We start from the raw sequence: 23,361 nt of genomic DNA on the forward strand, positions 1-23,361 counted from the left end.
GAAGTAAAACCATGCAAACCGCAATCATGTATGTACAAAGCAAAAAGCATGTATGCAATGGAAAAAGTGCAGACAAAGTCTTTTTTTTAAACTTACACACAGTTTTCTTTCACAGACTTTCTAAACTGAGAGAGCCACTTGACAAAAAAAGAACACTTTAGTTATTCAATTTATTGATTGAAGGGTGCAATGTATTATCATCAGTAGTGTTCCCTGGTTTTGTAAAAACACATTAACTCTGTTAATCTCCTTGATCTTTGAGGTACTCATTTTGGGGGATCACCGTAGCAGGTGATCATCCTCAATCTCTCCCTATCCCTAGTATAGTGGGGATATCAGGAATAGACACGGTTGGCACTGATTCACCCTGGTGTGTAGGCCAGAACACCATTTAAGGCCAAATTATCCCAGAGTACAGAAGAAGGAGCTTGAGGTTTGGTTTGAGGATCTTTATTCTCTCACAGCTCAATTCCTGTGGCTGTAATCACAGGTGTGTTTGTGTGGTTTTCAACAAAAGAAGTACACAATACCAATAAATGATAATTACGGTGAAGAGATAAGTGACACACTCAGATATATGCATAATACAAAATAGCTAACATAACTGTATACAAGGATCAGACCAATGTAGTACACTTCTACTGCTCACACTATGCAACTAAACAGCGTTCTGTGTGAGGTTAATTACCCTCAGTACAAAGGAATTACTTCCGGTGATTGCACAAAGAAAAAGGCTTCCCCATTATATTCTGCCATGATGCTCTTATTGTGAAGAGCAAGAGAAACCTGCCACTTCCGACAGAAGTACGATCGGCATTTGGCGATCTCTTAACAAGTTATTCGCTATAAACTCCATACTATAGATTACAGAACCACATACCCCACACATACCATGCAGGGAAGCCCTGATAACACAGGAATGAAGTAAGAAACATATCAAGGACCGTACATGTGGTAAACTAAACCAGGATGAACTAACTGACAACTAGTGATGGGATTTCCAGCTCTTTTTAGAGAACCGGCTCTTTCGGCTCCGAACCGGCTTTTCAGGTTGTTTTGTTGCTTTAATTAATTTATTATTAACAATAATATAAAATTATGCACAAAAGGAATTACTAATGTAAAAAAAAGTGTTTTTATTTATATATGTTTATATATAAATATATACAGTGGCCCCTACAGACAAAACACATACAAACTCCAAAAAGCACGTACAAACTCCAAAGCATAAACTCCAAAACACATTTCTAGCTTTAACTTAACTTCAAAACAGAGCTACCTAGATCACTTAAATTACACAATTGAAATCACATGTTTATTGTTTGTGTATTTATACACAAGCACTCATATATATTCAAATAATTAAAAATAAATTGTTCATTTACTACCACACACCAAATCCGGTTGTTGGTACTTGCTGGCTTGTGTAGCCACTAAGTAACAAAAGCTCAATGCTGGGCCTAGCATTCTGGAGCACTTCTGTTGTGTTTTGTATGTGTTTTGGAGTTTTTACGTGCTTCTGAGTTTTTACTTGTTTTTGAGTTTTTACGTGCTTTGTCTCTAGGGGCCACCGTAAATATACTTTTATTTATTCACTCCACATAAAATGTAATACATAAATTATATAATACAAAAAACAAATAGTCACAGTTCAACTTTTAACTATTAAAATTTTCAGCTTTTTCCTTTTAAACAAATTTAAAATTAAACAACACAAAACACTGCAAACCACAACACAATTAAATATAAATTAAAATATGAAAACAAAAAGAAGATGCATATGTCACATGGGCCTGCATGAATAAACTTTCTGAATCCTTTGTCATCTGCAAATGAAAATAGTTGTGGATGATTACTATACCTTTCTAATGTGACGTTGTCCCTGGCTCTCTTTCTCTCCCTCCTGCTCTGTTCCTGTGCTACTGCGAGTGTAACTACCCTCCCTTCCCCCTCTGCCAAGTGCAAAGCACAAGGCTCGCGTGCGGAGTGAAGCGGAAAAAAAGTGCAAGAGAGAGAGAGAGAGGGTGAGAAAGAAAAAAAAACCCACGGCTCGCAATAAGGAGCCAGCTCGCGTCGTTCACGTCAAAGATCCGGCTCTAAGAGTCATTCCGTTCGCGACCGACACATCACTAGTACAAAACACAACAGATGTGCTCCAGAAGGCGCAGTGTTGAGCTTTTGTTACCTAGTGCAGCGGTCCCCAACCCCCGGGCCTTGGACCGGTACCGGTCCGTGAGTCGTTTGGTACCGGGCCGCGAGAGTTGAGGCTCAGGTGTGAAATGTATGGTTTTCAGGGTTTTTATCGGTTTTCAGCGTTATTTTGTTATCGTTTTTATCGTTAACTCGGTTTTCCTGGGTCTTTTCACGTGTGTTATGAATAAATCTTCTTTTTTTCGGTACCAGTACCAGTTTTATTTTGTTGTATTTATCCGCGACACCTTAAAGGCCGGTCCGTGAAAATATTGTCGGGCATAAACCGGTCCGTGGCGCAAAAAAGGTTGGGGACCGCTGACCTAGTGGCTACACAAGCCAGCAAGTACCAACGACCGGATTTGGTGTGTGGTAGTAACAGGTAAATGAACATTTTTTTTAAATTATTTGAATATATATGAGTGCTTGTGTATAAATACACAAACAATACACATATGCTTTCAATTGTGTAATTTAAGTGATCTAGGTAGCTCTGTTTTGAAGTTCAGTTAACACTAGAAATGTGTTTTGGAGTTTGTACGTGCTTTGTCTCTAGGGGCCACTGTATATATTTATATAATATATAAATAAATATATATATATATATATATATATATATTGTATATATAAATAAAACCACTTTTTTTACATTAGTAATTCCTTTTGTGCATAATTTTATATTATTGTTAATAATAAATCAATTAAAGCAACAAAACAACCTGAAGAGCCGGTTCAGAGCCGAAAGTGCCGGCTCTTTTTAGTGAGCCGAGCCGAAAGAGCCGGTTATCTAAAAAGAGACGGAAATCCCATCACTACATCCAATACTAAAATTGCCCCCTTACTAACTGGATGACGTCACCAGACGGTGGGCTGGCTGGAACTAACAGAAGGTTAAATGCTAAATGAACATTATATAAACTTATATGAACTTACACACACCTGTATAAGAACTCAGAATTATCCTAGGAACTTTGGGGCCTTTTATACACTTAGTGTCCTTTTCTTTCGAACCAACCCTCTGCATGTCTTACTTCACTATCTCTATGAATGTTCTGTGAGGTCTTTCACTTTTCCTGCTACCTGGAAGCTAAGTCTGCAATATCCCTTGTCCAGTATAACCACTATCCCTCTTCTGCACATGTCCAGACCATCTCAGCCTTGCCTCTTTCACTTTGTCTGTAAATTGATCAACCTACACGTTCCCTCTGATGCATTCATTTCTTTTCTTGTCCACCTCGGTCATTCCCTGTGAAACCCTTAACATCTTCAGCTCAGTCTCCTTTCTTTTTGTCAGTGTCAACATCTCCAAACCATACATTATAGCAGGTCTCACGATTATCTTGTAAACGTTCCCTTTCACTCTTGCTGCTATCCTTCTGTCACCCCTGATACTCATTTCCGCCTATACCACTCAGCCTGCACTCTCTTCTTCACCACTCTTGTGCACTGTCCATTGCTTTGATTGGTTGGCCCTAAGTATTAAAACTCGTCTACATCTTCACTTTTTCACCATCCTCCCTCTCACCCACACAAGTATTCTTTCCTACATCTACTTTCTTTCATTCCTCCTCTCTCCAGAGCATACGTCCACCTCTGCAGGCTCTCTTCCAACTGCTCCCTGATCTCACTACAGGTCAAAATGTTGTCTGCTAACATCAAAGTCTAGAGATTCCTGCCTGGCTCAGCCTGAATTGGTTCCAGCAGATCGCCACTGCTCCCCGAGTCTTGTTCTGCCAGAGGGTTCTTTCTGTTAAAAGAAAGTTTTTCCACTGTCAACTTGGTTATAGGGGTTATCTGATTGTTCAGGTTTTCTCTTTTCTCTGGAGGGTCTTTATGTCTTCATTTAATTATGTTTTTGGCTGGTAAAAGTCATAGGTCAGTTTGAGGTAGGTTAGTTTGACACTTGAACTTTTAACCTATGCTGTTGTAATAGATGCATTATATGGTTTAGAATCGTGCAATTGAAAAATGTAAGGCCTTCCCAGAAAGGGACATTTTCTACATGTCTACAGGCTATTCTGCTCTAAAACCTGTATGTACTTTTCAACATTAATGGTGTTTTTTCAGATATTCAGCCTGTGACTCCAAAGGTATATATGGCTTCTCCTTTGTATGAGAGAGCCTTAACCTACATCTGTGGAAGTTTTTTCTGAAAGTGTGCCTGAGCTCATGCAGTGATTTCTTTAACAGAATCATCCCAGTTTTTAATACAGCATCGTCTGAGGGCCTAAAGATCATAAGCCTCCAACTGTGATCTTTGGTCCCTTGTGCACAGAGCTTTGTCAGATTACTGGAATCTTTAGTGAACTTCTGTCCATCTTTACTTCTGAGAAGCTTTGCAACTTCTCTGAGGAGGAAACCACTAAAAAATGCCGCTAGTCAGTCCTTCTTCCTGACGGTATGTTTCTTGTCACACATGCGAACGCAGCTAAGATCTTATAGCATCATCAATCAGCATGATGGAGGGAACGTATCTGCTGTGGCTGCTCTGTAAGTTGTCTTTATTTTTATATCCAGACTCAGATTTGAATAAAGCCTTTTAAATTACACTAGATTTAAACTACATTACTACATTAGGAAATAAAGCTGTAGTTAGGCATATAGTTATTAGGCATATTCAGTGCTTCAGTAGGGGATCACAGAACGGCTCTAAATGGTCATGTGACAATAAGGAACATAAGAAAGAAGATGCAAATAACACACTCTTAGAATATTTTTATTGCAGGTAATATAATTTCTTTAGGTTCCACATCGGTCTTTTGATTTGATAAGTTACAACTCAAACACATATTCGGTGATGGTGATTTTTTGAGGAGTGGCAAGCCATAAGATGTGGAAAGAAGAAGAATTCTAAGAGGTTTACACAGTTACTAAGACACTTTCCATTATTCTTTTATTCAAAAAATATATATAATATTGAGAGATTTTGATTTGTGCTCAAAACCACACAGTGTTTTGTGTTGGGTTTTTTTTTATGTTAGATCATGTGCAAGGCCAGGAAAACACTAACAGAAATTCATTGCACACTTCAAGATGAACAACAAACAAACAACAAAAAAAAAATATCCAGTCTACTGTCTCGTGTTCTCAGTTTGGCCAGTAAAAGAAAAACAGGTTGATATAAACTGTTTAAATGTGAAGAAGACTTTCTGCCTACTTGTTATTTGTAAATGCAAACATCCGGCCTGCTCTACGGAGGACGTTTCCTGCTTCTTGTCAGTCGCCTTAACCTCAACTAACGAAACGCACGCATGTTATTCACACCTGTTTGTTGCTCTTTCTTTCTGTGAAAATTCACTTGACTATCTTTCTTCTTTCTTTGCAGTTCTGAACTCATTGCTGACTTGTTCAACAAAGCAAGGTGATTAAACTTCTTCAATCACAGTTTCAAGTTTTCCTTTAAATATTTTTATCCTTGGACTCTAATCGAGTAGCTTTGCAAAATTCATATCCCAAAATAGTTCTTATTTATCTTATACTGGGCTCAGGACTAGAAAGAAAGTTCAACATATCCAGGATATTTTTATATGGTTTTACTTAGCCTAATTATCAATGTTAAGGGTAAGTAGTTGCATGATGGTGAGCAACTTTATAAGTTAGCTCAGAATTTGTCAATGTGTTAGGGCTACAGGCCTCCAGGCAGGTTTGCTCTGTGTGAGTGTGTATGTGTGTTTGGTGCTGCAGTAGTTTCCAAAATAGAGATTCAGGAGATGGCTGAAACTGCAGAAAACATGGCTGGTGTTCTGAGAGGCTATTTAAAACTCTGAGAAGAGCTCACTTCTTGTTGCCCTTCGTGCCCTTCGTGCAACAATAAGCCAGCAGTGCCGGCTTCTTAAGTTCTTCTCTGAGGCCTTGATACTTCTTCAGCTTCTCACGTTCCTTCTTCCTCATGTTGCTCTCATTTGGGATCGTTACATCTATCACTACGGCCGTCTTCTTCTGCTTATCTACCACCATTAAAACTGTTGCTGGGCAGGGAGGGCTCCCACTATCTTTGCTCCAGGAAGCACCTGGCACAGGCCTCCCTGGGAATCCTCACATTCACTATCTAAAATTTGCAAAATATGCAAAATATTATTAACGATACAAGGTGAAAAAAAACTTCCAAGAATATCAGATTACCCATGGAAATATGAAACAGCATTATTTGTTCACCTGCAAAAAGAGAGAGCTTTAACATTTTAGTTAAATGAATTTGTTCATTAATGAAAAACTGTTGTTAAGATAAGGTAGTCATTCTTTGTGAGACATGTTTATCAAACTCATCCATCATCCAATGTTTCCAATTTAGTGATTATTTCCATAAAAGAGCCATTACCAGCAGTATTTTTTAGCAATGAAGATACACATGCATCACCAAACATGACACACACTCTTTTGTGCCGTTCTGTTTTGCCATGTCCAGATGTTTGCTGTCAGGAACAATGAACACGACTCAACCTGTAGATGAATGAATCCAACATACATCTAACTTTGATATTAGCCTAATGTGTACCTTAATCAAGCCATGTAATAACAACATGTGTAATAGTGTAAAAGTAACATGACAAAACACTGCTCCCCACATAGCAAGGAGGTCTGGCCAGGATCAGGTATCAAGCCGGCACTGCTGGCTGACTTCTGGCATGATGAGACGTATGTCATCCAGATATGGGCCAGGCCTGGCGTAGATGGCACTGTTTATGATCCTGTTTTCCTATTTTGGTTGGAAGACCCAAATGCCATGTTGCAATACTATACTGCTATGGTAGCCAACGTTTCAAATGCAGGTTTGGCAGTTTTGTGAGTGTGCACTTTACCACTGGGTAGCTGTAGCTCAGGCAGTAGAGCAGGTCACCTACTTGTCAGAAGGTTAGTGGTTTGATCCCTGGCTCCTTCAGTCTGCATGTCAAGAGTGTGAATGTGTATGAATGTAGTTAGGAAGCACTCAGTTTAGAAAAAGCGTGTGAATGTGGCATGTTGTATAGAGCACCTGAGCTACAGCCGCCCACAGGCAAAGATGAGTAAACCCTCACTAGGTTTTGGATAAAGTGTACACTAACTAAACTAACTAACTAAAATAGGAACATAAATAGTGGCATCATTGCCAGACCTGGCCCACATCTGGAGGACATAGGTCTTATCATGCCAGAAGTCAGCCAGCAGTGCCGGCTTGATACCTGATCCTGGCCAGACCTCCTTGCTATGTGGGGAACAGAGTTTTGTCATGTTACTTTTACACTATTACACATGTTGTTATTACATGGCTTGATTAAGGTACACATTAGGCTGACATCTGGGGCCAGAGCTGTAACTGTTCTGGGCCAGCAGTGTGTCTGCAACTGGCCTTGTGCTGGCCCATGCGTAGGCCACCTCTGGCAAACCTGATCTGGTCCACCAAAGGGCCGTCATTCTTTGTGGTATGTGGGCCATGTGTAAGAACATTGTGTGGGCCTGATCCGGGCCATACCAATTTTGCTATGTGGGGTCATGTGTTTTCATGCAGCCACCACACATCAAACATCAAATTTTACAGCAGAGTCATAGATCACCATTTTCTATCTATACAGTGATCTTTACTGTTAAGGTATTCAGTTTGTTTAAAACATCTAAAACATATTTACAAATATCATTTCACCAGCTGGGACTGGATCCTCAGTTACAATGAGCGATGATGGATAGAATAGATAAATCCTTTATTTGTCCCACAAGGGGAAATTTGGTTGTATCAGCAGCAAAAACACACATATACAAACAGAACAGGACACGGAACAGAAACATACACAATTTTTACATATTTATATCATGGACATTAGTTACCAAACAGTGTACTGTACAGTTATTAAAATTAAAGTACAGATAAGTGGCAAACTTAGGTTGTAAGTGTGCAAACAGAGCAGGATACTGAAAGATGTTTAAATAGTTTAGAATATTTAGAATAATTAGAAAAGTGCAGATTGCGTATTGTACCTGTGCATTAAAAAGTGGACATGTAACTTCCAATAAGTTAGTGTATATATAAACTGTGAAAAGTAATGTGCAAGTTATAACAGTAGAAGTTGTTACAGCACTGATGTAAACATCTATGTTTGTTGGGAGCAGTTCTGATTGTACAGTCTGACAGCTGCAGGGAGGAAGGACCTGCGGAAACACTCCTCATGCATCGAGGATGCAGCAGTCTGTCACTGAAGGAGCTCTGCAGTTCAGCAACATTTCCATGCATGGGGTGGGAGACTCTGTCCATCAGAGATGTTAATTTGGCCAGAGTCTTTCTGTCTCCCACCACCTGCACTGGGTCCAGGGTGCATCCCAGAACAGAGCTGGCCTTCCTGATGAGTTTTTCCAACCTCTTCCTCTCAGCTGCGGATAAACCGCTGCTCCAACATACAACACTGTAAAAAATGACAGATGCCACCACAGAGTCATAGAAGGTCTTTAAAAGCACTCCCTGTACTCCAAATGACCTCAGCCGCCTCAGCAGGTAGAGTCTGCTCTGACCCTTCCTGTAAAGAGCATCAGTGTTGTGGCTACAGTCCAGTTTATTACTCAGGTGAACACCCAGGTACATATAAGAGTCCACTATCTCAATCTCTACTCCCTGGATGTTCACCGGTGTCATTGTGGGGGGGTCTGCATCTCCGGAAGTCCACCACCGACTCCTTGGTTCTCCCGGCGTTGATCAGCAGGTGGTTCTGCTGACACCAGTCCACAAAGTCCAGAGTCCACTGTCTGTACTCTGAGTCGTCCTCACCTGTGATAAGGCCGACTATGGCAGAGTCGTCAGAGAACTTCTGTAGGTGGCAGTGTGGGGAGTTGATGAAGAAGTCTACAGTGTAGAGGGTGAAGAGGAACGGTGCCAGCACAGTTCCCTGTGGGGCCCCCGTACTGCAGACCAGATGATGAACAGTGGTTCTGAAGGCAAGGTGCGCACGGATTTTCTGAGGTAGAGGTAATAGGTTAGTGATTTAAAAGCACTTAAATGTGAGGTTATTTTGAAGTAGTATATAGGAAGGGGGCTGCCCATTTGGTTAGTTTTGCTCCGTTTGAGGAAGAAGACAAGGCAGTCTTCGGAGACTGGGTGGAAGTCACTTGAGCAGGGGACAAGGTCCGGATAAAATTTTATTGATGAGGACGTAAATTCTGAACAGCGTAACAACCTGAAGAAGGCGAGCAGGAACACTGCTTCGAGTGTGTGTTCCGTACCTCGAGTGTGTGTGAGGTACGTCTTTATTGTGGGAATTTTTAATGCCCAAAAATCGGAAACAAAAGATCCGATACTAGAATTGGTTCCCATGTGGAATGACTGGAAAGGAAGATTGAACTGACTATTGAGCAAACAGAACATGTTCCAAGAGGTCCAATATGTGGACAAGGCACGTGCAGCAAGACTGTTTATTATCGCTCCTCGGAAGAGTCTGATGAGCTCTGTGATGCTGGAATTTAGATCTCAAATGTCATGGCTGAAAATGGAGGAACTGGTGTCAGAGCTGCCTCTACATGAGAGGCCAAGGCCCTAAATGTCTGAAGGGAGAGATGAGACAGGGAGTCAGTGTGTGTTTTGTCAGCAATTGGGTTCTCTACTTCACACAGCCTGCTTTTGCCAGACTGTGACAGTAACAAAGCTGACTGAACAGGTATACTTATCTATAAAATTTAAGATAACAACACACAAAACTAAAGAGAAATAAAGGGGTTAGATCATATTAAATTAAAACTCTTAAGTAATGAAAATAATGGGTTGATTCATTTTTGAACTACTTTCAGAGACTCACTAAAAGTTTTATTCGACTCTGCCAATAGTTCAAATCAAGCTTGGCTTTAAAAAATCTGCATTTTTGAATAAATTATTTTCCAAATAAAATCACAATCTTAATTTAAAATGTAACTTTACTACACAGTAAACCAAATTCTGGCAGGAGTAAGAAAATAAATATACACTTTATGACCAGGGGTAAAGGGATCAATAACAATGTGTATTTTATATTTTGTTGATTTAAAGTCTCACACACAACCCGTTTTTGAAGTTTAAAAAAAAAGAGAAAAGAAGAGGAGGAGTGTAGCGACTTCCACAGTCGCTAGAGGCCGGGGACTGAGCCTGCCTATTTGCCTAACGTGCTGTCAACTTTACGCAATAATGCGAGAGGTGGAATTGCTTGCTTGTTTATTAAAGTGCTTGAAAAGTTTACAGAGCAATTTGATCGGCTCGCGATTCAAACTCTTAGAACTTCACAGGCTCTAATGCAACAAGAGGAAACCCGTTGTGCTTCGGTCAACAAAAACTACGGCTACCCAGCCCTCCTCTCTGTGAAAATCAAACCAGTGAAAGACAGACTGACAACGCCCTCTTAACGTCACCGCTAGCACCCACGTGACTCCCGTTACACATCACCATAGCAACCAAACAAATGAAAACCCAGTGATCATTAAAATTCAATACATTTAATTATGGCTCCTAGAAGGAGAAACGAGCAAAAGATGCAGGTAAGCAGATGTGTCATTGGATAATGGCAGGTCATGTATCCTAAAACATTAAGAATCAGAATACTTTATTAATCCCTAAGGAAATTATGTGGGTTACAGTTCCTCCAAGAAGAAATGGTAAAAATAGTAACAGTAACAGACTAAACTCCAAACGATATATACAATAATATAATATTAACTAGTCAGTGTCAATTGTTGATTTGTCCTGTTCTCATTGTATGACGAATTATGATGTCTGTTTGGTAGCCGTTTGCATACTATGCATACTCTCTCTAACTCTTCATATGTGTGTGTGTGTGTGTGTGTGTGTGTGTGTGGGGGGGGGGGGTGATGCCCGTGATCACGTGGTGAGTTGTGGGCGTTTCCAACCAGGCTTCGGAGCAGTGTTTCGGATGCTCGACACACACCGTCAAAACATCATAAACATATCGAACTTCCCATTCTCGGAGTTAAGTCCGATGGTGTTACTCGTGAAAGTTGAGCCTGGATGACCAGCTCCCCGATGAACTTTCTGCTTCTTTAGTTCAGGTAACCGCGTTAGTGAAGCCCACTTGTCACCTGGCATATTGATTTGTCGGCGACGTGTAGCATTTCGACTGTAATGGCGGCGTTACGACCATGGACTGTCCTGACGGGAGTATTTATCTTCTATCTACTGGGAAATCTTTACTGTGAAGGTAACCAGCGTTTTACCATCTGCTATCCTTGCAATGTGCGGAGTTTGGAGGTTTATATAGTTACTGTAACAGTTCGTGGATTGATGTTAGCCTGTAATGGTGAAAGTCACAACTTCTAAGTCAAAGTCTAATTCAAGTCGCGGTTTCACTTTCACTTCCAATGGCGCAGCTGCTGGATAAAATAAGTTTAAAAGTGGAATTTTAACTTTTAAACTTAACAGTAGATTTGTTTTAGAGCTGAGTGACTACCGCAAAGCAACTTTTTAGCTGTAGAAATATACAAATACAGGCCATTTACCATCGATATAAAATCAAAGACCAATCCTCCACCCCAGAGGAAATCCCCTCTTTACCATCGCCACGTAATTTATTTACATCTCAGTCATTTCCCGTAAGAGGCCAGCAGGCAGTTACACTATGTGGGTATAGGAAGGCAGAGTAATAAATGCCGTCTATTTCTCTCAAAAAAGAGTTGACCAGAGTACACCACAGTGAAACCAAGAAACCAAACAACCAAATAAAAGTTAAGGAAGTAAGTAGAAATAAAAAGCTGCTTCAGCTGGTCCTGTAGCTGAAGCAGGTTGCAAACTCACTGCAATACAGTTGGATCCATAATTATTTGGACAGAGACAACTTGTTTCTAATTTTGGTTTTGTACATTACCAGAATGAATTTTAAATGACATGACTCAGGTGCAGTTGAAGTGCAGACTTTCAGCTTTAATTCAGGTAGTTAAACAGAAAGGTACATAAGAGATGCATAAACATGTGAGGAACTAAAGCATATTTTAACACGTTCCTTTCTTTTCAGGGGCTCAAAGGTAATTGGACAAATTAAATAACTGTCAATAAAATGTTCATTTCTAATACTTGGTTGAAAACACTTTGCTGGCAATGACGGCCTGAAGTCTTAAACCCATGGACATCACCACATGCTGGGTTTCCTCCTTTTTAATGCCCTGCCAGACCTTTACTGCAGCTGCTTTCAGTTGGTCTTTCCAAGTATTCAATCCTGAGTATTCCCACTATCTGTTTATCTTCAAAGAGATAAGACCACCATGAATCCTAGAAACAAAATCCCCAAGCAAGGATTTAGAAACATGCAGAAATAACAGGCAGTGTGGTGATTTACGCTGTGCGGACACCCTCACACCTATCAGTGTCACCCGAATTAGAAGAATTGAAACAGAATGAGTCCAGAAATCGAAACTAACTGTAGGTGTTGGGGGTGGGGCTGAGATGTTGGTCACATCGTGGATGTGATTCCAGACAATAATGTTCATTGATGTTTTTGCTCAGCACACTGGTGTCCACTGCAGTGAATATAATGGGACCTTAAGAGAAATGACTACTTGGCTGTTGGCTCTCCACTGTACACAAAGGTGTAACTAAAGCTTATGCTTGTTCTATGGTATTGCAGATGTCTCTGTTTCCATACGTAGGGCATTTGCTGCATTCTCTATTGATGTTGTGTTTTTGTTGTTGTATAGCACTTTGTGACTTGTGCTTGTGAATATAAATACATTTTATAAACTTCCTTTCATTATTGAGCTGTTTGATATTCATCCTGTCAGGGATTCAAATCTGTGCAGACATTATTTATTAGTCCTTCCTGGATTTTCAAGCAAGAGGAACTTTGTTTTTAATACAATTATTAGTAAAAACAAACAAACAAACAAAAGCAAAACAAAAACAAACACATTAAAAACAAATGGGTGCATCACAGTGGCTACATCTACATTTATTACAATCCATGAATAGAAGAGACCACCACATGGACTCAGTCAAACATACAGACTTTGCACATGGGGGCAGCTTCTTTTTAAAACTCTCTACAAACTGTGAGTCTCATGAAACTGATCTGTAAAACAATCCAATTAATAGTTCATAGATGGTACTGTAACATTTACACTGGATATCAGTATTTTAACTGATGAATTTGTAAACACTGAGAATCACTGCTATAATGGTTTTTCATTTCTGAGACATGAAATGATTTATTCATGTAGAAAAAAATATATTTTTAACATTTGTTTGATTTTGTTTAAACTCAAATCATTATGGCTCATAAATCACATGGTTCAGTTTAGGCGAGCACTGTTCAACAAACCGAATTTTAACTCGATGTCATGGCTCTGTAACTGTGAAAACACCTGAAAGCACTTTGTATGACTGTGTTAAAAAGTACATTTTTAATATGCATTTTATATTTATTTAAATAAGCAACAACATGTTTAAGTTAATTTTCAAAAATGTCTCTAGATTTAAAGCAAAACATTAGTTTTTAAAGGTTAGACATTTTTTTCATCATCTAAAGACAGAAACATATATCATCACTGCTTTAAAAGTAAAGTAAAGCAAGTAAAGCTTCGTTATTTACTTATCAACTCTCATACATATTTTTCTTTTTCCATCATCTTATCATTCTTTTTGTGATATGTTCAGTTTAAAGTAAGAAGACAGCATGAATTATTGTATTTAAATGAAATATTTTGTTAGAACTGTGTTACTGATTTTTCTTCCTTTTTCTCATCTTTTCCTTCTGTAGGCCAAAAAGAGGTCAAAGTCAGACGAGGAGAAAATGCCACTCTGGAGTGTTACGGCCGCAGTGATGCTACTGAAATAATGTTAAGGTGGACCAAACCTGACCTGCAGACAGATGATTATGTCATTTACTTAAAAGATGGTCATTTTCAGGAACACTTCCAGAATGACTTGTTTAAAGGTCGGGTGGAGATGAAGGATTCAAAATGGATGACGAATGGAAACTTCTCAGTGATTCTCCAGAATGTCACCATGAACGATTCTGGAACATATGAATGTGAAGCAGCATACAACAGTCAGCCAGTTCAGCTTTTGAACAGAACCAGCCTGAATGTAGAAGAACCAGGTGAGTGTGAAGTTGAGTGTGTGTGTGATCAGAGGTGAAGCTGCTTCCTGGTTGTTGATGTTTGTTTCTAAAGATGTTGTTGATGAGACTTTGTAGAAAGCAGCTGGTCTGAGTGATGTGATCAGAGTGCAGTAGATAATGTCTGACAGCAGTTTGAAGAGGAAATGGATTCTGTTCTGTTCTTCACTCATCACCTACCTGACAGCTGACACCTCACACCTGTTTCTCACCTGCAGATAACACAGGAGAACGCAGAGAGGATAAAGGGAAGAAGAGTGGATCTGTTGGACCTGCAGTTGGTCTGTCAGTTCCTGCTGTGCTTCTTGTTGTTGCTGTTGTTAGTTTTGTGATCTACAGAAAATATGGGAATTCAAATTATCAGTCTCCTTCTGAACAAGGACAGCAGATGGAAAGGTCTTCATAGCTCACCTGTGAGTCCTGCTGTTCCAGGTTTTTATCATTGAGTGTAACACTCAGAGTGACAGTTGGACAGGTACAGGTAACAATGCAAAAGTAAACTGGGTATAAAGGAATTAGAGGATGGGGGATGGGAGAGGGGGGAGAGAACAGTAGTAGTTGGGCGATGTGTAAAAATTTTCCAACCGGCAATCGTAAGTCAAATAATCGACGATGAATGATACATTCACGCATGCGCAGACTTTTTGATGGGCGTGGCCCACCATATCCCAGAATTCATAGCACGGCCCAGTTTTCAACAATGGTGGCAGCAACTCTAATTACTCTTTCTGGGTCACAAAATAAATGTTTAAGATATTTTCAGGCAAGAATGTAGCTGTGTAAACTTCAAATATCTGCTGGGTTTATCAAGACATCACATATTAAATGCTCCGGCGATTTCGGAGACGTCTGTTACCCAACAGCCTGATAGCTAGCCGGGGTTCAAGGGTCACTAGAGCCGGCAAGAACAGTGAACTCCCGACGCATCATTTTCAAACCCAGCCTATGAATTTGGACACGGCTGTTATCATGCATAGTCTGATTTGCGCATTTACAACACAGAAAAAGTCCAAATACGAACTAATTGCTAAAAAAAAGTAGCCAGTTTGGGATTCCTTTGCCTTTAAACCGGATGAAAGCGGTAAACCAAAGGATGTAACTAAAGCAGCGTGCCGCTTGTGCAGACGTATAGTGCGAGCAAAGGACTCAAATACGACTTGCATGAGCATGTACATGTCCACCATCCGAATGTTTTTGTTCTAAGGCTACTGCCTCTCTGTTATGAGTTTGAGTAAATGACTCGCTGCATTTGTGTCTGACACATTCTGTCTGTTCCTTTACCAGCGTGCTGCCTTATTATTTATCTGTAATTCAAGTTAATTCTAAATTCAGAAGACTGTTGTGAAATGATTTTATAAAAAATGTGATCTGTAGTGAGAGCAGGAAGCAAGTGGAGTTATGCACTGGTCAGTATAAACAACACAGAATACATGTGAGTGAATGACAGAGAGAGAGAGAGACAATGAGTAGAAGCAGTGACTGTGCCAAATCAAAAGTGTTGGTGACTGTCAAAAACATTTATTAATTTGTTTGTTTGTTTAGAAACATGTTTTTATAAATAAAGTTTTAAGATGTATCAGTGTTTTGTATTTCTTTTTCAGTCCTTAGCAGAAAAACAATAAGAAAAACTTTATTGATCGCAGAGTGAAATGAGTCTTGAGAGGAAAAGAGAACTCGGACCTCTCAAATCAGTCTGTGCAGCTTTAGTCTGATCTGGAATCGATCCAAAGAAAATGGCAATGTTTAGGAAGTAGATGTGTGAATGAACCCTCTGCATCTACAAACAGTTATTACATGAATAACAGTAAACACTTGTAAACTTATGTTCCTGTGTGCTGGAGTTTTGTTTCAAGCCTGGCGGCTTCAGCAGTGCTGGGAACAGTGGGTGTGTTAGTGGGAGGTGCTTAAATGAAAAGGCCATGATTTTTTTTTTTTTTTTTTGAAGTAAGATTTGATAAAAGTGGTATTTGAGATTTTTTTTGTATGTTTTATCAATTAAGTTAATTTACTGTGGTGGAGTGTGGTTTGTGGCTCAGCTGCAGGCTGACCCACACAGGTGACCTCCATCATGTAATCATCCCGCCCTATTTGAGCAGGACGCTGAGCTGTGCTGCACTGGAGGCTGCTGGAAAGCTGTAAAAGCAAGAGTGAACACACTGTACATAAAATATTCATGTGCCTGCAGTTTTATGTGCCTCAGGTCCTTTCTGTCACAAACACAGATTAGAGTAGACTAATAAAGAGTACAATATAAAACACAATGGCTAACACACAAATAATTTTATTATGAAAATCCCAAATTAATTTATGTGTGTAGGTGTGAAACAGATTAAACAGCTGATTGCCTAAATGTTGAAACTGACCTCACAGCTGAATACAAAAACAAGAACATTGAATTGTGTGACTGTTAAGCAGAGGTGTTATGGAACCGTATTCCTGGTGTACAGAGGTTAGTTTGAGGACCTGATTGCTGCCTGAGCAGGTATGATTTCATTCCTGGTGTTGCAGTGCCATCTTGTGGAGTTTTTTAGAATTTGCTTGGTACAGCACAATTTGGAGTTTGAGACCTGTGTCAATGATCTTTATTCCTTATTTATAATGTAATGAACCTTTTGCGAGATCTCGGAATAGTTCATCATCTTTTTTTTTCTCCAATGTTCCTTTTGATTCTCTGTAAAAGTTAGGCTTTGGAACTCAAAGATCAAAAATATGTTTCTTGTGTTTTTTCTTTTTGTGTGTGTGCTCCTGAATCTGCTCCTGAAAGATGTCTCAGTGAGTTTATAGCATTGGAGGGGGTCATGTTTCCTTCCCTCTAATTTAGCAATGAGAAGCATTCAATAATTTATTAACTTTTACTTTCAAAAATATGAAGAACCAGACTTGGTGTGTTTGTTACTTCACTTTAAAGTTGATTAGAAGAGCTGTGTTCCCACCTGGAAGCTAAATTATGTGAGGACTTTCATTGTGATCACACAAATTGAGAAAAGACAAAAATCATAGTTGGCATTCGTCAGTCATTCATGTTCTTCTATCCAGTCACAGTCTTTACTTAATCATCTATATTTGCCCAAAGTGTTCCAGTGTCCCAGGTGACTATAGTTACACAAATGAAACAAATTCAGCACCCCATCATTTTAGAGGCATTTAAAATTGAATTGATTTCCCAAGCAAAAACAGAAGCAATGCCAACAGAACATGATAACATAAAACATCTCTAAAATGTCATTTGTGTGACTTGACGTGTTCTTTCCTATAGATTTAAGCTGAAGATGAATAAACAGCCTTGTTTGGCCCTCCACTACTCCTAAACAATGGAAAAGAGGGGAAAATTTTTTAAATCAAAACAAATAAAAAAAAATAATACAGCTGTCTTCTTACTCCTACTTGAACTTATGCAAAACACTCAGAATGTACAATGGTTAAGTGTTTTATTTACAAAAACTATTGATTCCATCTAAGAACAAACAGCAAAGAGCGGTGCACACACAACCACACACACTAATGGGAGGAGCTAAAGATTTAAACAAATTTGGGACGCGGTCATGGATCATAACAAAGTCTTGCTGAGAACAGATGATACATGTAGAGTCAAAAGTTTATGAACTGGTTCAGAAAACATGTAAACAAAAGCAAAGTGGAAACAGCTGATAAACACACAGCACTGGGTTTGATTCAGTTCATAACTGCTCTGTGATGCTCTGGGGTGACATCATCAACCTCCTTGTCCAATCCCTGCTCACCACTGGTGGATGTGTTTATCACTGGAGGCAGATATTGATTACGGATTAATAGGTCAGTATGGACAGAACAACACCAGTCAGCACATTGTTGTAAAGTCAAAATGCAGGAGAGATACTGGGGCAGAGCTCAGTGGATAATTGGAGTTTCACCTGCGGAGAGAATCCCACCTGTTCAGGTGAATATGTGGATGAAATAAGAGGTGAAATCAAAGTGAAGCTCCTCACCTGTGACAGTGATCCAGCTGGATGGAGACTCTCCATGACCGCTGATGTCACACTTGTAGAGGCCTTCATCAGACCTGGAAACATGCTGGATGGTCATGTGACCTGTAGGCTGCTTCCTGATGAGGGAGCCATCTTTATAGAAAGCAGCTGGGAGGTTGGAGGGAGTGGTCTTTGTTTTACAGAGCAGAGTGACGTCATCTCCCTCCATCACAGGGAGGACAGGACTCTGCAGGATGAGGTTGTTATAATTACTTTATTCTGTCTGAGTTACCTGGGTGCTGCTCCGGTCCTTCCTGATTGGGGTAAAAGAAGAGGTTGAGAATGGAGCTGGTTTAAGTGGACCATCTATTGTGACCATGCAGGGGGGGGGGGCTTTCTTGTATTAAGTTTGGCTATTGTCAATGTGGTTTTCACCCCTGATGTATAAAATTGATAATTCAATTCAATTCAGTTTTATCTATACTTCACCAAATCACAACTGAGGTAAGGTAGACCTTACAATAATAAAGAAAAACCTTTTTAATAAGAAAAAACATTTCGTAGAAAAGACTCAGGGAGGTGCAGCCATCTGCTGGGTAAGAGAAGAAAGACAGGATAAAAGACAGACTATGGAAAGATCCAGAAATTAATAACAAGTATGATTTAGTCCAAAGGGGTCTATTAACACATAGCGGCTGAAGAAGAAACACTCAATGCATCATGGGAATCCCTACAGCCTACACCTATTGCAGCATAACTAAGTGAGGATTCAGGGTCACCTGGTCCAGCCCTAACTATATGCTTTAGCAAAAAGTAAACTTTTAAGCCTAATCTTGAAAGTAGAGATAGTGGTCATGCCCAAATTCATGGGCTGCCTCCTCCTGAGGCCACATTTGTAGACCGATTACGTCACAGCGACGCGCTGAAGGCTGTCCAAATTCGTAGACTGCTCCGAATGCAGCCAACAAATGCGTCCTCCTTTTCCCCGAATTTGAGGATGGGTCAGGTGTATCATTCTTGGCCCACCATATCCCAGAATTCATAGCGCGGCCCAGCCAAACTCCAGTTTCCGGCAATGGTGGCCGCTACTAAGTTTTAAAATTACTGTTATTAATTTTTCTGGGTCACAAAATAAACTTTTAACATATTTTTAGGCGAGAAAGTAGCTGTGTAAACATCAAATATCTGCTCGGTTTATCAAGAGATCGCATATTTGGAAAAGTGCTTCGACGTTTTCGGAGACGTCTGTTACCCACCAGCTCGATAGCGAGCTTAGAGCTCGACGGTCACTGAAGCCGCCGAGAACGGCACAACTCCCGGCACACATTTTCAGATCACCACGGACTTTCGCTACTCAGGTTAAACGTAGTATATAAGTACCTGAGACAACCTAAAAATGTTATTGTTGGGCTTTTTCAGTGTTTTGTTTGTTCGTGAGTAAATCGGTTTGGCTGAGATTCAAGTTATTAAATTAGATTAGATAAAATAAAACTTTATTAATCCCCCGAGTGGGTTCCTCCTTGGTTTTTATACAGCTGACTAAACGTCAAACAGAAAACTGATTAAACAGAAGTGTGAGATGGTTGAGAATTTACGCCAGTGTCCTGTTATATTTTACATAGCGAGGAGCAGACAGCCGAGTTTATTTAACTCCACCGAGACAGCGGTGACGTTAATCAGAAGGCTAGATTGTCCAATTTCACTGCCGTTTACTTCCGGCCTACCCGACCGTCTGAGAACCCGGCCCACGTAGACCGCGAAGGCCGGGTCCTCAGGAGGATGCAGCCCATGAATTTGGACACGACTACTGTCTGTCTCCCGAATCTAAACTGGAAGCTGGTTCCATATAAGAGGGGCCTGAAAACTGAAGGCTCTGCCTCCGATTGAGTTACTGTATAAGTGGAGATGCCTCTCATTTGGGCAGGTCATTTTGTTAATGTTATGATGTTTTGTTAAGTATTTTTTATTAAAATTCTGTTTATTTGAACTCTTTTATGGGCCCACTTAGTTCTTAAAATAGCTTTTTGGGATATAATAGAACTAATTTGTTTTATGATTACACCTGTGCCTGCATGTTCTTGACTGCTTGGTCTGTGATTATATAAAAAGACTAAGATGTCGAGGAGACGTTATGTTTCCATTGGAACAGGACGCGGTTTGAACAGAGAACAGATCTGACTCTTAACCAAATATTTGGGGTGGAAACTTCAGCCTGTGTAGTGTATATTTTAAGACCTACAGCCTTTAGCAGTACTGGAATTAGAGCTGTGTTTGTGCGAGTAGCTCAAATAAAAAGAGCCCATGTTTCAGGTGTAACGGGCTCTGTCACTCAGGCTGGTTCAAAGCAACCTCTAACGATAAATGTACTACTGGTAAGTATTCATGGCCTTGACCATGAGACTCACCTGCTTACAGCCTGATGCTGCTTTTAACCTGTTTGGTGCTAAGGTACATCAGAGGTTAAGCTACAACATAATAATTATAAACAACGTAATTATATTCATAGGCCAGCCTAGTGGAGCAGTGGTTAGCACTGTTGCCTCACAGGAAGAAGGCCCTGAGTTTAAATCTACCATCTGTGTGGAGTTTGCAGCCACTCAAGAGTTTTCATGCTGTCCTTAGTCCGTGGTTGTGGTTTAAAGTTAATTCTTTATTTCATGCACTGAAGAGAGAAGTGTATCGGTTAGCCACAATCAAAACAGAACAACGTACATCATTTTCATCTGACACCTTGTTGAAACCCACAGAACCACATGAGAAAAAAAAGTGTTTTTTTTTCTTTTTACTAAACACAATCTCTACTGTGGGAAGAAAGGCAGGATCTGACAAAATACACATAACATTGATCACAGAGGATATAACAAAAACTGCAAATTTGTATTAGTCTTTTATGTGTCATTGTGCCCTTAAGTAATATCCCACATAGCAAGCAGGTCTGGCCCAGATCTGGTATCAAGCCAGCACTGCTGGCTGACTTCTGGCATGATAAGAAGTATGTCATCCAGATATGGTCCAAGCCTGGCATAGATGGCATTGTTTATGTGATGGCATGCCACATCTGGCTCGATTGTGCTTTGGATTATGTGGCCCAGGCCCATAGAAAACAGCTCTGGCTGGGATCCGGCATCAAGCTGGCACTTCTGACTGACTGGTGTCATGGCAGAGTGTATGTCATGTCTGGGTGGCTGTAGCTCAGGAGGTAAAGCAGGTCACCTGTTGATCGGAAGGTTAGTGGTTTGATCCCTGTCTCCTCCAGTCTGCATGTCCTTTGTGTGAATGTGTATGAATGTAATTAAGAATCACTCAGTTAAGAGAAAGTGTGTGGTTGAGTAAATGTAACGTGTTGCATAGAGCACTTTGAGCAGACACAGTATTGAAAACCGGTTCTTGTTGAGAACCGGTTCCCACTGTTTCAATTCCTTGGAATCGTTTGCCATTTTTGCAAACGATTCCCTTATCGATTCCAGTCGCCCCGAATGACGTCACCACGTTGCGGAGCGTCATTTACCTGGCAGGAAACACGGCGGCTCAAACACTCAAAAGTTTGTTTATATTTTACGAGAACGGATGACAACAGGGCAACTTGCAATACTTGCAAAGTAGATATTTCATTTAAGGGAGGAAACACTACGAATATGCAAAAGCATTTGCTCACAAAACACGCGATAACCTTAAATGAATGTTGTGTTTTTAATTCGCTCCGGACTCGTGAATCTCAACCCAGCAGCAGCGGTAACGTTTGCACGTCCTCTCCCGTTAATGCAGCAGGTAAATAATCAACTAACAGTGCATATTATGTTAGCGCGATCTGCTTTATTACAAAACCTGCCATTACTGTGCATTTAGGTGACCGTGATGAGACAGACAGAGTCTGGCAGGCTCAGATGCTGGCAGTTCTCACTGCAGTCTACCGGTAGCGTCTCCTTTCAGGCCAGGATGAATGTCACCGAGCAGTGACTAAGTTTGTGGCCAAGGGCTTGCACCATTTGTCACAGCAGATGACCCCGATTTTCGGCAAGTGAATGTGTTTAATTGTAGGCAGGGACATTACTGGATATTCTTGTGTAATTGCTACAGAATAATTTATGTTATGCTTTGTTATTGCTACAGAAGAATATTTATTTTATTATTTTATATTTACAATTTTTTTTCCTGGGGACCCCGTGACGCCCCATTGAAGAGCCATAGGCTGGATCTCTTAACACCTCACTGTTGGGTTTGTAAGGCCATTCTACTCCTAAATTTCTATCTTGTTCAAAGAGAAGATAAAAAAAACAATTTCTAAGCTAATCGGCCTTAGTGTTCTCCTTTTTTAAAAAGAATCAATAAGAGAATCAAATCGTTAAACAGAATCGAAAATGGAATCGGAATCGTGAAAATCTTATCAATACCCATCCCTAATCCACACATGTGCTTGAATTGTAGCTACTAAACACAGAACACACACCAAGAATAGCTGTTCAACTAGTTAAATTAATTTAATTTTGATCTGTGACAGAGTGACTTTCATCTCCCTCATTAGACTTTAGAACAATCAATATTAATATTTAAGCTCCAGAGGTCAAATGTGCAGCTGTCACCTCAGAAATAAAGAGTAGCACTGAGAGCATAATCACTGATATAATAAATAAAATGTTTATTTTACTGCTCTTTGCGTTAAATCACCAGATAAACAATGTTTCTGCAGCATTAATACTCTAACGTTTCACAAGTTTTATGACACACGAAACACCACTTTTTATGTAAGCACACAGGGCCTGAAACAGAAATCCTGGCTAACAGAGAAAGCTTATAACCACCAACACTGGCTTGTGCAAACAAAGCCTGTCTGTGCTGCACAGCCCATTGTGTCACTCTGCCTCTACAGTATACCTTGGCAGCTGAGATAACATGTGAGCACTATTCATGGTGCGCTGTTTACTTTCACCTCACTACTGGTTACATTTAGGCACAAAAACTACAGTGTTAGTGTTATGATCCAGGTAATAATCAATGTTGAGTGTGTGAATGTTGCCTGAAGGAGTTGCTGTTTAACCTACTTTGAGTTTCCTACTTCTGTACTCTGTCTTTTTCCTGTCTCCCAATTAGTGATGAAAAGAATAGTGTTGTAATAACCAGTGTTTTTCCACATAATGTTAGATTAGAAATTCTTTGCATAATATTCTCTGGAGCAGGTTAGGTTC

General features: G+C 40.0%; 1 protein-coding gene and 2 long non-coding RNA genes across 3 annotated transcripts; 2 read left to right on the forward strand and 1 right to left on the reverse strand.

The window, feature by feature from the left end:
- The first annotated feature begins 4,391 nt into the window (after nt 1-4,391).
- On the forward strand, nt 4,392-5,546 carry LOC112844215 (uncharacterized). Its single transcript, XR_003216946.1, has 2 exons — nt 4,392-4,680; nt 5,516-5,546. It is a non-coding gene; the product is annotated as an uncharacterized LOC112844215 (long non-coding RNA).
- Nucleotides 5,547-11,070: 5,524 nt separating this feature from the next.
- Nucleotides 11,071-14,943, forward strand: LOC106097088 (uncharacterized). Its single transcript, XM_019354471.2, has 3 exons — nt 11,071-11,327; nt 13,875-14,216; nt 14,453-14,943. The coding sequence occupies exons 1-3, from the start codon at nt 11,252-11,254 to the stop codon at nt 14,638-14,640; spliced, it is 606 nt and encodes a 201-aa protein (XP_019210016.1). The 5' UTR covers nt 11,071-11,251; the 3' UTR covers nt 14,641-14,943.
- A 2,702-nt stretch (nt 14,944-17,645) lies between these two features.
- On the reverse strand, nt 17,646-18,261 carry LOC112844190 (uncharacterized). The gene is made up of 2 exons (XR_003216904.1): nt 18,200-18,261; nt 17,646-18,124 (listed from the first exon to the last, which is right to left on the reverse strand). It is a non-coding gene; the product is annotated as an uncharacterized LOC112844190 (long non-coding RNA).
- Nucleotides 18,262-23,361: the final 5,100 nt, after the last annotated feature.

Source organism: Oreochromis niloticus, linkage group LG3, assembly GCF_001858045.2.
Source record: "Oreochromis niloticus isolate F11D_XX linkage group LG3, O_niloticus_UMD_NMBU, whole genome shotgun sequence".
Classification (NCBI taxonomy): domain Eukaryota; kingdom Metazoa; phylum Chordata; class Actinopteri; order Cichliformes; family Cichlidae; genus Oreochromis; species Oreochromis niloticus.